The 16,829-nt window shown below is 37.1% G+C and overlaps 1 protein-coding gene across 1 annotated transcript in view; it reads right to left on the minus strand.

Annotated features, from left to right (window-relative positions):
• Nucleotides 1-400: 400 nt before the first annotated feature.
• The window catches only part of TMX3 (thioredoxin related transmembrane protein 3), a 31,170-nt gene continuing 14,741 nt past the window's right edge, over nt 401-16,829 (minus strand). Inside the window, exons 8-16 of the mRNA XM_077352861.1 lie at nt 14,201-14,278; nt 11,944-12,010; nt 10,927-11,025; nt 9,855-9,912; nt 8,298-8,351; nt 6,736-6,792; nt 5,436-5,565; nt 4,634-4,702; nt 401-3,212 (exon numbers count right to left, since the gene is read on the minus strand). Of these exons, the coding sequence (XP_077208976.1) occupies nt 2,928-3,212; nt 4,634-4,702; nt 5,436-5,565; nt 6,736-6,792; nt 8,298-8,351; nt 9,855-9,912; nt 10,927-11,025; nt 11,944-12,010; nt 14,201-14,278 (897 nt within the window). The 3' untranslated portion in view covers nt 401-2,927. The remainder of the gene's footprint in view (nt 3,213-4,633; nt 4,703-5,435; nt 5,566-6,735; nt 6,793-8,297; nt 8,352-9,854; nt 9,913-10,926; nt 11,026-11,943; nt 12,011-14,200; nt 14,279-16,829) is intronic.

Consider the following 16,829-nt stretch of genomic DNA (forward strand, 5'->3'; position numbering starts at 1 on the left):
CTTGTGATCCTGATACAAGGTAAAAATTACACAAATGTTTCTTGCTGGCATATGTGCTGATCCTTCAGGTAGTGCTTGCATGGCAAGACATCATGATACACACATAGATCACTCTTGAGTCTACAAATCTACTCGTCTTGCCTGTAATTCTTTCTCCTCCCCCCCCCAAGTAAGGACCACTGTATCAAAAGGTAAGTATATTGAGCACACACACCCCTTCCAGAAAATAAAGAGATAGGTAAGAAATGCTGACATTTTAACAGCAGCTTTCCAAGGATTAGGAATCTGGCTCTGTCAGAAATTTTTCAAGTCTCCAAGCAGGGAACAACAGTCAGGAAATTTCTTCACTGTTAAGGACATCTGAATTTAGCCAGATTTGATGTAGAACTACAAACAAATATTTAATATTTAAACAAATATTTAATATTTTATTATAGTAGAAAACACATTTACAATTGAAGAATCCAATAAAGTAGAATAAAGTTCATAAATCCAAGCACTTCCACACACGCAAATGAAATAACTACCCTCTCTGCATGAAGTATTTTAAATGATAAGTCATTTTTTATACCACGAACTCCTGATAAAGGGAGGCATCAGCTAAAGTATATAGTTAACTATAATGTCACATATATGGAATGAAGTGGTAAACATATTTCAGTTTGGATAACAGCAGGTAGTTTGACCATAAGCAAAATGGCAAACAAAAATATTCTTAAATTGACACTGGCTAAACTCAAAATCTACTTGCTTAATACTATATAATGTGAAGAAGCGCTAGCAGAATCTATTCTCTTGGAATGCATATGCTTTAGAGCTGGAAGAGAATTTAGCTGCACTCAGTAGCTATGGGAATAAAGATCTAATTAAGAATATCATTTTTAAAGAGAAAAATTAAGACTTATACCACTTTTCTTTAAGCCTGCTACTCTGAAGAATATGCAAAGCAACCAAAGGAACACCACCTGAAGGCTGAGAGAATCTAGATTCTAGGGAGCAGATATCAAACTCTTGAGTCTGTCATGGAGTATTTGCAGCAATAATGGAGGTGCTCTTACAGCAGCCAGAAGAGACCACCGCAGGTATAAGGTAAGACTTGAATGGCATCTCAGGAATTCTGGAACCAAAACTATTTATAGAAGGACCTTGCTCTTTATTATCCTCACAACTAAAACAAACTGGCTCATATTTAAATGATACAAAAAAGAACCACACAGCAAAACTGTCACAAGCTTTTCTTTAATGATCTATAAATATTTTTTAAAACCCAGTAATTCCCTTTTGGGAGTATAGAGTAAATGTAGTCCTCATGGTTTCTTCTTATGAAAAGCAATATGTACTTCTATCAAAATCTTTAATTCTTCTCAATGAAATAAAAAGTGTTCCTTGCTAAAAATAATAATAACTAATGTGCACTGGCAGCATTTCTCATGCTAGTAATATTTTTGTTAGATCTTGTTCATTTGGACTTTGTTTTCCTGGATTTTGGCTTCTACAGAAAAAGCAAGATTTTGTCTGTTGTGCAACTTAACCAGTCTCTCTAGTTTAAAAAAAATCTATTTAACCTTAAATTTCTTTAGAATACTATACACATATACTAACCATAAAGAGCTGCCTGGTATGGAGAATAGCCACATTATATTGAAAAGTTGTACAGTGATCAACACAAGATTTTATATATTCACAACTGAGTGTGACACAGCTTTAGTGCTGAAAACTGAGCAGCACAGGCTTGGTTGCTATGGTAATCACCATGGTATCAATACTCCCAGCACCATCTTATGGCTTATCCCAGGAGATCCCAACTCTGAAGAGAGCTTAGTCTCTTTCAATGTCACGAGGAGGTATTAGAGATGACTTATATGATTAAGTGGCTAATAAAAATGCATTATGGTGACAAATACTCCCTTCTCTATAACTGTTAACAATGCTACAGATAATTAACTCTTCCTACAGTCAACAGCCTGTAGTCAGAGACATCAGTGCAAATATCCATGTTAACAAGTTAATATTTGTTTAAATATTTTTTTTCACTGGTATATGTCACGAGTCTAGCAAGACGGAATATTATGAAATGAATGAAAACTTGTCATGGAATCATGTACCTAGTGTGCAGAGTATTCAGTGACTGATATGATGAGCAAATGGCACCTACAGGCTTGTCAAGTACTTGGGATGTAAGGAGATTTCCTCTTCAAGTAAACTATACCTTGTTTCTAAAGTAAAATACAGAAATCAATGTTTCTAAAAATCTGTAACATTTTTATTGTATCAAAAGGGACTAGGCAGATGCAAATTTAATATTTTTAAAACTTGTATTGAATGTCATGCTGAGGAGACAATCATACTTCTCCTCTTCAGCAGCGCCACGAGAATTATGTACCAGGATAATTAAGAATTGATGTTTACTTCAAGGGGCAAAATGGAACTGCTTTGCAAAATCTACAATAACTAAAGTAAAAGTAGGGTTTGTAACATCCTCAGTGCATGTTCTTCAAATAAAGAGTTTCTAACGTTCAGTTTTATATACAGATCTTACCCTCAGTTTCTGAAATCATCCCTGCTTTCAAACACGTATATAGATATATATAAAGGTGAATTTTGTTTACTTTGGTCAGACTGTTTAACCTCAGAACAAGAACCAGAAAGGGAGCATCGGTTGCCCAGTGGCAGGCTGCAAACAGTAACACATCATTAAGATATGACATCTGTGTAAAATTGCTCGTGTACATTCCTAAATCTGTTTTTCCCCTCCAACAAGCTAAGAATTCCTAGCTCCTACCCATTCCAAAGCCAGGCTATTTGAAAGCATGCAAATAAAAGGGGGAAAAAAGTCTTATCTCTGAAGGTTGCAGGTAAAATGGCTGCATTCAATAAATTCAATAAATATTTTGAAATTCTACAGAGAAACTCTTTAGCTATCAGTTTTAGTCTTTTTTCTTTTCCAATATAGTCTTGTGTTCCGGCTCTCCACCAGCAAGTTCTGCGGCTTCTTCACTGGTCCCCTCTTGTTCTTCTTCGGTGCCTTCGTCGGTGCCTTCAGTGCCTTCATCAGTCAATTCCCTGCCTGCTGTTTCCTCTGGCAAAGGCTCTGCTTCCGCTGCACCTCCATCAGTGTCAGCAGTACAAATCCCATAGCACATGATGCTGATGACACCCAGTGGTAGGCCGAAGAGAAAGCAGCCCAGAAGTGGGGAACTCTTGAAAACAGACTGTTGGAAAACGACCAGCCATCAGAGACACTTGCATGACGCCTCTCCCCACAGCACAAGCCTCTGAACATTAACTTCTTTAATAGACTAACATTGCTAAACCCCATTTACAATTCTACTGTATTTCTAAAAACTAGGAATCAAACTGTTTTATTAGAAATTTTAAAATGTTTACACATGATATTCTGTATATTCTTTATATTCTGTAGCCACCTGACCTACCTCACAAGTTTCTGAGGATTCAGGAGGAGGATGGGAGAATGATGTAAAAGGCTTGTCCCCCCCCCCCCAAGGAGAAAGACAGGCTCTAAAGTAAATAAATAATGAAAGCTTTCATATGTTGCAAATAGGGACCAGGAAAAGATATGCAGGAGAGGGGATAGAAGCAACAAAGTAACAGTCTTTAGTCTTGTTTTTTGCTATTTTTGTTGCACTTTCCACCTATATTCACAACTCCTCTCTGTCTTCATAAAAAAAGTAAAACTATGTTTGCTCCTGACTGTCCTTCCCCCAAATTCTGGCTCCCAAACCACCAACCATTAAGCTTGAGGGAAAGGGAAAAGGCAAAAATATCCCTGTAACAGTAGGCAAAGTTCATATGTTGCTGGAGAAAATTTCCAGCAACATCCGGTGAGAACAAGGTCTCCTATTTTCTTCCTAACCCTGCTCTCATTCCTATTCAGAGACATTTAGATGTAAAAAAAATAAAGTGACGTGGTGGGTTAATGAAGTTAAAGCTAACAAAAAGTTCTCAGGACCTTCCAAAATATTACAATTTCTATTTGCAGTTCTATGGCATATTTTCAGGGATATCATGCAATATATGAACTGGATCTGAAATAAATGATATTCCTTGATATTTCAGTAAGATTTAGGAACAATTAACCCACACATTGAAGTAGTGAAGATCAACCGTAGCTCCATTGTACTTGTTAATTTATGAACTTGAACCATTTTATAAACATGGACTCTAAAATAATTCCCATTCATAATGCTTCTGGATTGCAGACGTTTTGAGTCAAAGCAAACGTGGATCAGAATGGAGATTCATAATGAAATGGCACCGACCCATATGATGAGCATTGCTAGACATAAAAGACTGACAGAATGTCTTGCCAAGAGAAGACTGGTTTAGGCAGCAGTTCTGAGCTCCAGCTTTCAGTTATATTCAGTGCCTTATGATGATACATTCAGAGACGATCCAATTATTCCTGACACCACATGTTTTATATGTTATGAGGTTTTTTAAGGTTCTCCATATTGAAATAAAATAATTTTAGATGAGATCCAAAACCCAGAGGAACATGTTCAAATGGAAAGCACATGAGGCTCAATTCATTCTGATCAGTACAACTCTTGCCAGGCATTACTTTTAAATTTGATAAATATGGAATTTCACTGTGCACAGAATTTTCACTTACTCCTACAGTAGACTTGGCATCATAAATGATTCTCTTGATTCTCTGAAGAATCCCATCTCCACCTTGTGCCTGGAGTTCAAAAGGGGAAATTGGCATCAGCATGAACTTGTATTTCACATTATGTTTACATTGTATCTTGCTTCCTTTCTTTCTTTGCTTTGTAACCCTACCTTCTCTGAGGAAAAAAAAATTAGTTGTTACCAAATTTTTTCCCCACGGAAAGAGAAAATTACTTTCTAAAGATAGGAAGGCCACATTTTTCAACATTCATCTATATTTCGAATGCGTTGCTAAAACAAGAGCCTTCACCATTTCCTGTGAAACACATTCTACACACATAGACACAATACAATTATAGCACCCAGCTGGCATTGCTGTATTTTCAAGAATGGTCAGTTTACAAAATTCAGAAATAATAGATGCTAGGCTCTAACTATCGTATCAGGGAATGGCAGCTGTCCAGAATACATCTTGTACTGAATTCTCCTTCTGGACAATGTGCAGGAGATATTGACTAAGGATCTTACAGATTTTTTTAGGATTAAAATAGTTGGAGGATGGAGGAAATCAGGATTACCATATGGACATTCCTACATCTACCCTGACCCCAACAAACCGCAGTTTCTGGGGACAAAAGCAATAGCTGTTAGGGAAGTTCCATGACAGATCATTTGTTTCTGTACATTTCAAAACCTTCAAACTAGAGGAGACAAATGAACCAAGATAGCTTAACAATCAAGGTGTATCTTCCAGGAGTGCAAAATACTGTTAAAGAGATGCAGAATCACAGGAAACTACTCACTTCTACAGTGCCTTCCAAAATCTCATTAATGAACTGAACCATATCTTCAGAGTTCTCAATGGGTTTATGAGGTAAGAAATATTGTTGATTGGATGTGTTCAATACCACAACAGTGGGAATTTTCAAATCACTGAAAGTAAACCAAACATAGAAGCTAACAAGAAAATTCCTCTAAAAGATTTAGTGCGTTAATACAAATACTTATTTTCATTAAGAATGGAAATTGTAGCCTATTGATCCTGCTAAGACTTTCTTCTCATGTACAAGGTGATCATAAGATGCTAGAGAGATGTTTGTGGGACTAAACCTATCTATACACTCCTCTTGTCAGATAGAGGCATTTCACGTAACCTGTTTCCTGATCTTTTTAACTGCAGGTACCAGAGACTGAATCTGGGGTCTTTTACATATAAAGCAGATGTTCTACCACTAAGTCATAATCCCACAGTATAGTCTTCATCTATCTGGTGTAGTCATCACTTAACCCGCAAACTGGGAACGGTATAAATAGTTATCCTTGTATTACTGCAGTTTCTCAAGTAGACTAGATCAGGGAGAATTGATTTTGGTTTGTTATCCACAAAGGTAACACATGTGAAAATATCTAATCCCTTGGCTTTCTATGGTACCAGAGGTAAAAACAGTTATGTCCTGAACACAAAGTCAAGAATAACTTCCGTTGAGGCTCATAAATAATGACCATTTCTTCTGATGTAAAAGCTCTGAATGGACCTTTCCAAGGAACAGATTTGAGGGCCTTGTACTCATTCCGTACCCTCCCTCCCTCCCACACAGCGTAGCTTGTCTGACTATAAAACAGCAGAACAATTCAAGTTTTATCAAGCATGAAAACAGAAGTTATAAAAATAGCAATATGTTTTTCTCCTCAAAGGGTGCACAATTTTTATATTTCACAGTACAGTGTAAATTGTTTTATTTTTACATCCTAGCTACCATTCTTCTATTCTATTTTCTTTCTACTGCTGCCATCTGGTGGAAAAATTATACAAAAACTGCTGAAAACTAAAGCAGCTCCTGTACAAAAAAGGCATTTGTGTCATTGAAGTCCACAAATGCATACATACACAAATCCAGAGTATGAGTGCAGTCAAATCATGAGACCATTTTCCAAATATAACATGACTAAGGAAAACATTTCATGATGTAAATTACCCTAGCAAATGAAATTGCCATGCACAGTTCATGGCCCTGCATTATGCCAAGCCTGTTCTTGAATCTTAGTCAATTTTTCAAACTGGAATTACAGTCTGCACAAATCCTTCAGAAATCAAGTACTTACTCCATTAGTAAACTATTAATGTATTCATTTCCATCCATGTGGCCAAACTGGAAGTTCCTGTTAACAGTCAAATAGAAAACTGTCAATTAAGCTGAGTTCTGAATAAATTATGATAATTAAGCATAACAAATACTTTGAAATGCACTTATGAATATTCAGATAAGGTATTAAAGTTTTCTATTGATATTGACAAGTCACAAGCAATTTAATTTAAAATTATATTTGTTGAATTGAATATAGCTTTAGGTGAAAGAACCACACATTCTAAAAAGAAATCATGTTGTTTGCCCAATATCTACCAGAATATAGAAAATTTGTACATCTTAAAGTGATTAATATTACTAAAAGTCAAAATGAAAGGGAGAAATAGACCCTAAGTTAAGCCAAACGAGAAATGACAGTATCTAGGGTGCTAGAAAAGAGAAATCTTCCTTCTTGTTTTCTCCCCATCTCTGCTGCTGTCTATTCAATAAAGATAAAGAGAACTGTTGCTTCTTCCAGTTAAGAGGGTTACAAGATCGCCTAATGGGGATGGTCCAGCAAATCATGAGTAATTTTAATATTGTTCGGGAAAATAAAGCCCTTTGGGAGTTTTCCAGTGTTGCTCCTGATTTCCCACGTTCTTTCCTATGTGAACCTAAATAAGTCTGTTTATCTCCCACCCCATGCTTTGTTTTCACTTACAGCAAGCTGCTCTGCCTCCATCCCATGTAGCCTGAGCCTCAAAAGCCAGGGGGAATTAATGGTATTTCTGGTACTTGCAGAGTGGTGGGTGGCAACCTGGTACCCTGCCAATTCTCTGTGTAATTCATGGGGACAATTCATAAGCAAGAGAGAGATTTCTTTTCATAACACTTTTCAGTACAGGGCAATAAAAGGTAATTATATCCCTCAGTCAAGATTAAATAGTAAAAAGTTGCAAACAAATTGTGGAACTGGAAGAAGGTATACAAATTACGCTTTTTAGAACTTGGATTTTCTAGATATGGAATACATGCAGTCCAGGCTAAGGCCAACATGGAATTATGTTTAACCTAGCTCGACACTCAACTAAGCCGGTGATTATTTGTTTTACAAGTAATTTAATGTCCTCACAGAGTGCCTTAGTTATAAAGAAGCCCAAGGGAGGCAACATGCTTTCTTCTGCATCTCTGGGACCAGAAACTATTCTCAAAAGTGCCCTGTCAGAACGTACTTGTGCAACTGAAACTGAAGTCTTCCAATATATAACAGAAATGCAAAGGGAAGGATTTCTGCCTTGGAGATCTAATGCTTATGTTTTTGAGTGCCTGTTAACTGAAACATAAATTAGTACTAACATGGTTAAATGACCTACAAATGTACAGGGGAGTTACAATTAAGTGGATCCTACCATTAAATAGCAGCAATAAACAAATGTATAAACATGGAAAAAGCTTTCTCATCTCCTTCTTACCAATTTGACCATAACTTATTGGACTGATCTACATTAGCTGTGAAGGACCTATTTTCTTTTCAATCTTGAGGTTCCAAATTGCCATTCCAACGAACAAGGAACACAGTTAGTAAAAATCTACATGTACCTATGAAAGTGATATCTGTAATCTTTCGCAACTTCCTGAATAATAGACTTCAACCTGTAGAAGAAAGATTTCACAGGATTTACAATGTGAACAATACCTCCGTGCAACAACATAATTGGTTGGAGCTAAAGTTACTCATGCACAAGGGAGCTTTCGCCATTTCTTCCCATTGTCAACTCCCACAGCAGCATGTATTTCTGAGGCTTTCTCTTGGCCTCAGGAGCTTCACTTCAGAGACTACAGGGGGACTGCAGAAAAAGATTAGTTCTGTGTATGGACCTCTCCAAGCAACACCAATGCAATGACTCCTGTAAGAAAATCTAGTTGCCACAGAATTTCATTTTCCATATTCTTATGAAAACACTCTATTGCTGTGTTCTGTTGGGTACATGTTTTGTACCCAACAGAACACAACAAAAACAAAGTTCAAGCACACAAACTGAAACAGAAAAGCTTAATTGAGAACCGACCAGCCTGTGAATTTCCTTAAAAAAATACAAGACTAGACTTCTAGGTCTAATATTTGGATAGTTTGATGGTAAAGTTACAAAACCAGGAAGAATTAAAAAGCCTTGTCAATTTTTAAATACAAAACAAAACAATATTTCAAATTCCACATTCCAAGACTTTTCAGGAAACTTCTTAAGTATTGCACATTGATGTATCAGACTGATCCTGGAAACTGGCAAACGAGATGTCCAGCAACAATAGTTGCTATGTATCACGATGACAAGATTCCAAATGTGGCTAGCTATCTTGTTTCATTTGTGTATATATATAAAACAAGGAAAAATAAATAAGTGGTGCAAAAGGAAAAGGATATCTAATGGTTGAATTGTATGTTATAGGGAAAGGAATGGAAAAAGCATTTAAAGGAAATCTCCCCTGACGAAGCTGAATATGAAACAAGTAAGAGTCATTCAACCACTAAAGACCCTTTTGCACCACGGTTTTCTTTCTCTTCATTTCGCCTTGGTGTGGCCTCCAGTTCTGTTCTATGTATATATACAAGCATATATATACACAGTTATTTTTGAAAGCATCCAGTTAAACACAGGTTCTAACTGAAATGTTGACTATAAGTGTCATACATAACCTCACACCCTGACGTTTTGTGGTTGGCTGTGCATCCTGCAGCAGCATCCACCTGCCTGGATCAGAATTCCAAAGGTGCCCACAGATTCAAAAAGGTTGGAGACCTCTGTATTACAAAGGGCTTCTGCTCAGATTTCTCCTTTGGAATCCCAGACCCTAAGATTGCAGTCTGCTTGGATTTCTGGCTGCCCGGTTGCTTGCTATCACAGTAAACCTCCCACCCAGAATGGGCTAGGTCATAAAATTCTTTTGCTTTCCTAGCTGCTGACTCCTTCCCCTAGCATGGTCCTTTGTGTTACAAGTTAGGTCAGTTGGATCTTGCATCTACTGTAGGCATTTTGCTATTTGGTGCAGTACAATCGTTTTGACAGCGTTCTGACTACATAAGTGTTTTTTGATATTTCACTAAAAATTATTCTGCTGTGTTCCAGTTGCTTTTTTATAACAGATATACTAACTTACCTTGTATGTTCAGCAGAATAGTTTTTATCATCAATAATTGCAATAGCCACAAGTTTGCCTATAACAAAAGAAACACAATTTCTTTAAATAACAATTTTTAGTGTATTCAACTCTCATCTCCAAGAAGCACTTGTCAGCAACAATGAAATTAAAATTAAATCAATTAAACATAAAACTCTTTTCAGTTGTGAGTGCAACATAAAGATCCTGAATCATAGCAGGGAAGTGCTTACAGAGAGAAGATTGAAACTGTATCAGACCACTGAAGGAAAGTAATTCAGGTTATGAAATAATTTCAGTTTTCCATACTGTACCTATCACATTTATGAGGTAACACAGGGTCTAACATACATGATTTTTTAAAAAGAAGAAAAAACAATGTGTTACAGCTACCCTGGCATTCTTAACATTACAAAATATGGTGAGAACTACAAGAGCTGAAATTGTCAGCAGTGGTTATCAACCTGGGGGTCGGGACCTCTTTGGGGGTCAAACAACCTTTTCACAGGGGTCGTGGCAGGGAAAGCAGCTTGGCCGGGGAGGGGGGCTTGCAGGATAGATCGAGATAGAGAGTTCATCTGTCTGGAACAGCAGAAAAGAGCGAAATTAGCATGGTGGGGAAAGAGGCAGAACTGAACTGGGAAACCCCAAAAAACAATCCAATTCATATACAATCATGAACAATGGATCTTCACGCCATTGGTCAGTTTTGGTTTAATTTCTGTGAAAGAACACTTGCATAATTTTATGGTTGGGGGTCACCACAACATGAGGAACTGTATTAAAGGGTTGCAGCATTAGGAAAGTTGAGAACCAGTGGCCTACAGGAAGCTGTCATGAACTGGAGAGGAGTTTAAGCCAAGAAAGTTAGTTAAAGAACTTTAAATTATATGAGTATTTTCATCTCATAGGCTACAGAAAGGAGACTGATGGGTGGCAGCTATCTGTATTCACACACAGCCTTTTAAGGATCTCAGCCACAACATTAAGAAAACCAAACCCTTTAAAATGTGTTAAAGGCAGAAATATATTACACAAACATGGCAATAGTTTTATGATAGTAACATCTAACCTGTGTCTCCAAGCTCATAGAGTGTGAATCCATCTACATTTAGATATCCCTGGAATCTCTCTCTGTTTATCCACGATGACAAATCACCATCTTCATATTCTTTTTTTATATGCATAGAAAGAGGAAGGTAAGACTATCCATTAATATAAAAAGACATCCTCCTCAAAGTTTCACACAGCTGTAGAACTGCACATCTTCATAAAATGGAAATTATGTACAAATTCTCTCTTTATTCTAAAAACGAATGTATTATAACAAAAGCATGTCACACCTCAGAAATATTAAACAATCTATAAAGGTTTTCATTAATTTTATGCACCAGACTTCTTTCAAAGTAGGAAGTTGATTCCCAGACTAATAATAGGACAGGCAGGCATGGAAAGGATTAAAAGAAAGATCTTAATTTGAGGCACTGAGTTGTTCACTGCATTCAATATTTCATTTAAGGACAGACAAGTACACTCCAACATATTATTCAAGGAAGTATTTCCTTGGGGGTCTCAGACTTCTAGAACACTTGTAAGACTCTGGTGATAAAAGTATTTGAAGAATAATCTACCTAGCTGTAAGGCATAATTGAAATGCATGACAACATGGTACCACATTTGCATTTCTAAACAGAAAAGGAGAGAGAATGTATGTCTTACCACTGCTTACCCCAGTAACTTCTTTTAACGACTGTGAAGATTTCTTACAGAAAAAATAGCTGTAACACCTTATATGCATAGAAGTAAATCCTCTGTGTCAGGAAACACCTGGAACTGATGTAGGGTAGCTCTAGCAATTACAAAAAACTCTACAGTAAACCCACCAAATTTCCATCAATTCCTAGAATTACCCTATGTCACTTCTATGTTTCCCCTTGAAGCGATGCCAGACGCAAACACTGGCTGTGCTGCCCCAATCCTTCCACTGCCTCTTGGAGTGATGGCAAGCAAAGAAGACTGCTGGCACCATAGCAGGAAGCCTGGCAATCCTAACCATACCCTCAACAAATATGTACAACTCTCAACTTACCATCATATACAAAATAGGTTCCATCTTTAAAAACTAGAACAGCTGGCATTTCAGGAAGAGTCACATGCTGAAAGAGGGGGAAAAGTGAATGTTTTAGTGACATATAAAACAAGAATTCTACGCACATGTAGATTCCATGTTTGTGGGTTGCCAAAAAGCTTTAAGACGCAGACATTTTTACATTTCAACTAATTTCAAAGCATTGTTTCTTTTCATATTTTCCAACTCAAAGGCTGCATTCAGCAAAGAAAAAACACTGCATACTGCATGAGGAGCTGCTTAGTATAAGCAAATGACAGGTTTTCGATCATATGTTGCAGATAAACAATAGATGTGTTTAGAAAGCTGTTCACACATCTAAAGAAAATGCAACGGGAATTATATTCCAGTACACAATTAAGATCCATTTTTCTTGAAAGAAGAAACCTGTTGTTTTTAATTAAAAATGTAGGATTGGCAGTTTTATCCTCAACAGAAAAGACTCCATTTTTGAAGTATTTTTAAAAACAAGAAAGGTGACACAAAGAAAATGATATCTCAAGTTGGCACAGACTGGGTGATTCCTGGAGTTTACAATTACAGCAACTATTCATACAATGCACAAATCCTGAAGGTATAATGAAGTCACTAAAAATATCCATGACATAGAAACAACTCAGCTACACTGCCAAAGAACAAAGATATAATGAGTCGTCTTGCCAGGTTTGCCTTGAAAGCCTTTGTTTAGTGCTTAACATGAGGAAAAGCACACTGCTGCCATCTTTATGACATAACTGGACTCTTAAGCTGCTGCACCAGGATACAAGCAGTCAAGATGTGTTGTTACCTAAGCAGCTACAACAGAAGCAATCACGATATTCCATAACAGGTGGCTATTCCAGTACAAACATTTCTACAACTGGAATGTTAAAAGCAGTTTTTTGATTGACAAAACATTATTTTAAATTTATAACAATAGTTATTAAATGTGTTAAAAATTTGACATATGCTCATTCTATTTAAAAGCATCTAATTCCCCAACTGTTACGAGTACTCTATTGTGTTCCATATTTATGGTCCTCATCCTTCAAGGGCTGCTCTTTTGAGGCGAGATTCATCCCAAACGGTACCTGCAATTTTGCTTGTTATTGGCATCAACTACCAGCATATGGAATTTGACATCAATCAAGATACTTAATAAAGGATCTGTCAAAACCAGATATCATTGATTATTTTAAGTGTATGAATATCAATATTAACTGCTTAGTACAGCTTTTCAAATGAAGTGCATTGTAAACCAATACTGGGTGCCCTTGCATTAAACAAGTGAGCAGTCTCTTCACTTTAATCAGTAGTAATATAGACAAGAGGCTTTAGCCTATGCCTGCTAAGGCTACCCATTAGGACACCAAGGTAAAGCTCTGTGAATGCTCTCATACAATGGCAGCTAATCTCTGTCAGTAGCACAAACCTGGATGAATCCAGTTTCTATGTGAAGTATGAAGTTTGCCATTATCATGCCAGTGAAAGACCCTCCTGGGCCCTTTTACACAATATCAGTTCTACATTCTTAAAACCCAAACAGCCTGATCTACTGTGAACTGAGCTATGATCTATGAAGGAAGAGACACTGCCATGCTTCTTTTGCTAATCAGTGCCAGGGGAGAGGAAAACAGAGAGGCCTCATTTTCTTAGTTGGAATCCAAGAGTGACATAGTGGGTAGGCTAGCTTACAGAGACCATAACAACATAATTGTATCAAATAACAGATGGGGGGGACAGTTAGGTATACCAATCCATTCTCATCATGCTATGACTTTCCAGTAAGTAAATTAAACCTATTTCCACTGGCAACAGAGACCTAATAATATCATCCTCACAACAGATGTAAGCCTAGCCCAACCAGCACACAAGACCAAGTATATAATATTTTCAAGCATGCCACAGAAAATTGAGAATTCAAACCAAAATTGAGAATTCAACCACTAATGATGCACTCTGAAAGTTTTAGGAGTGTTGTAAAGGACAAATACAGTGCAGCTTCCATGGACAATAAAGTAGCTCACTTTTAAATTTTAATAGCATATGCTGTCAGCTCTGATTGTTTCACTGAACCATAGCTAAATGCACAATTCTCCTGCTACCCATAAATGATTTGCTTAGTTTGCAGAATAAGACACAAATAAGAATAACTATTTAGTTTATTTTTTTAGAGAACATTGATCCAGTAGTATGTGAATGTTCAGTGTTCAATAAATATAGTCTTAAATAAATTTACCTCAGGTAGTACCTCTTCTGAGGCAGAAAAAAAGTATGTATAAACAATTAGTTCGGAAGCAACTTCTATGTATTTTTCCTGTGGAAATACAAATAGATATTTTAAAGCAGCCCGTCAGTCTTCATGAACATTCCCAGAAGAACACATAATTTGTACATTGCTTCTTTAAAAACAACATGACTATGAAGTTTGCCTATACAATAAAAAATTATTAGGACAATCCCCCCTAAATTAGCAAGTTTATAGATTTGGAGCAGGCTTTCTCAACCAGGGTTTCATGAAACACTGGGTTTCTTGATGGCCCTGGAAGGGTTTCCCAAATGGGTTGGAGTTAATTAATTTTTAAATATATTTTTAAAATGTGATATTTATTGGTGATATGACCATATATGGCCATGTCACCCCCCCCCCCCAAAATGGCCAATGATCGGCCTGAAGAGGTTCACAAGGGGAGGGGACCCAGGGGAGGGGTACACAGCTACATTTCCCAACCATATTCTGCACAGTCATGCCACTTCTAGGGTTTCTCGAAGCCCTTAAGAATATTTCAGGGGTTTCTCAATGGTTAAAAGTTAAGAAAGGCTGTTTTGGAGTGTTGCTGGACTCAGGCCCTCCTATTGGTAAACAGGAGCACTTTTCCTTAGCTTTGACGCGCAGCTGTGACATTAGTGAGCTTTAGTGAGCAAAAAAAAAAAAAAAGGATATGAGCACTATGGTGCATGCCTTGATAATAACTAGACCATACTACTACAATAAGCTCTGTGTGAGACTTCCCATACAGAGTATAAGCTACAATTGGTACATCAGAACCTGACTGGTTATCATTCTAGTCTTGTTCCACCTGTTCTAACTCACCTGTACTAACTAACTTCTGGGTCCAGTTCAAGTAACCTTAATCATCACCTACACTCATATGCCCCTACTCAACCCTTATAGTCATATTGTTAGGCCCTGCTTTAAGTGCTCCTATCATCTGAGGCTAGATGGATGACAATTCGAGAATGGGCCTTCTCAGATGTGGTACCAAAATGATGGATTTCCCCTCCAAAGATGTTTGTTTAATTGTTGTTTTTAACAGTTATATATGTGTATTTAAAAACAGGTTTTAGGTTTTTAGGTTGTTCACTGCCTTGCAGATGCTAAACTGAGCAGAAAGGCAGGATTCTCTGAGGTTTTATTCACATAAATAACAAATCATTCTTTGTTTTCCTTTCCTCATTATAACCTCTTTCAGTCCTCAAAACAGGTTTTACTATAGACTATAGAACCAACATGGACAAACACCACATGGAAAGAAGCAATTCAGTGAGAAGTGGAATTAGGCAATATACACCCTCTAAATACAGAAATATTTTGTTATATATATATTAGCAAAGTTGTTAACTCAGTTTTCTTTTGACTTAATAGGAGTAAAGCTGACACTGTTCTGTTCTCTATGCTATTTACTATGTATGAGACGTTTGAGATCACACATCATGCTAACGGCAATTATTTCATGGATCTCTTTAGTAAACTGCCTCTCTGTCCTTGAGCAATGCCTGGAAGAACCAGCTGAAGCTGAATCCAAATGAAATTGAAGTAACATTGATTAAGGACGCTGAATCTTTGGATGTGATGTCTTTGACATAATTGGGTCCAGGGGGGATTGTTGAACCCAGCCTCGTAGACAGAAAAGCAATTCAATGATGGAGCAACTTTTCAACCATATTTTGCTTGGAAGCCATGCCTTTCTTGGGCACAGAAACCTGATCACACTGGTACATAGTACAATAACCTTAACACTACATTACTTCAATGAGTTTCAAGCTTGGCTGCCCAGAAAACAGCTCATTTGCTGAAGTCAACCAGAACAGTAATATTTACAGTTAAGCTAACAATGTTTTCAGTTCAATTTCAGGTATCAGTTTTGATACTTAGAGGCTGAAACCCACTTAGTTGAAGAACTGTGTTTTCACTATGAACCCAGACAGATCTTACCATGCTCTCCTTGCTCACAATTCCCACAATTTTATCTTTAAGATATTAAAGGCCCAGTCATAGGTATTTTTGGCTGTAGACTTTATGTCTTCAGAATGGGCTGCCCAATGATGTGAGAGCTATTCCTTCCTCTTGTAATTGACAAAAGGTGCACAGCAGAACTGTTTCAGGGGATCTTGGGTTGAAGTTGGTTTCTTGACATTTTGTTGTTTTGGCTGTTGATTATAATGTATTGAATGTGCAGTGAAATTCGCTTTATGGAAACGTCTGAGTTTTTTTTAAAAAAAGCAGCGCACATACAGAGAGAGATTCTCTACACTTTGCTAATTGCATTTACATCTCTCTATCAACATTATTCTCCAGTCTCCTATTTCCACTCAAAAGCCTATCTTTCTCAAATCATTACAAATATCCCCAAGGCAAGATTTCTTTCTTGTTAAGAGTTTGGATTGCATGCAGGGATCTTGTATCAGAATCTACCAGCGTAATCATTCACATCTGTTTGCCAGAGTCTTCTTTCTAAAATCTTAATGGCAACTTGCCTCTTCTTTTGCATCTCATCAGTATCATTCACCCACTGTCTACCTCTGCAGTGCCTATAAAGGAAGTCATTCTGAAGCTGCAATTTTATTTACAAGTACAAATACAAAAA

Source organism: Paroedura picta, chromosome 9, assembly GCF_049243985.1.
Source record: "Paroedura picta isolate Pp20150507F chromosome 9, Ppicta_v3.0, whole genome shotgun sequence".
NCBI lineage: Eukaryota > Metazoa > Chordata > Lepidosauria > Squamata > Gekkonidae > Paroedura > Paroedura picta.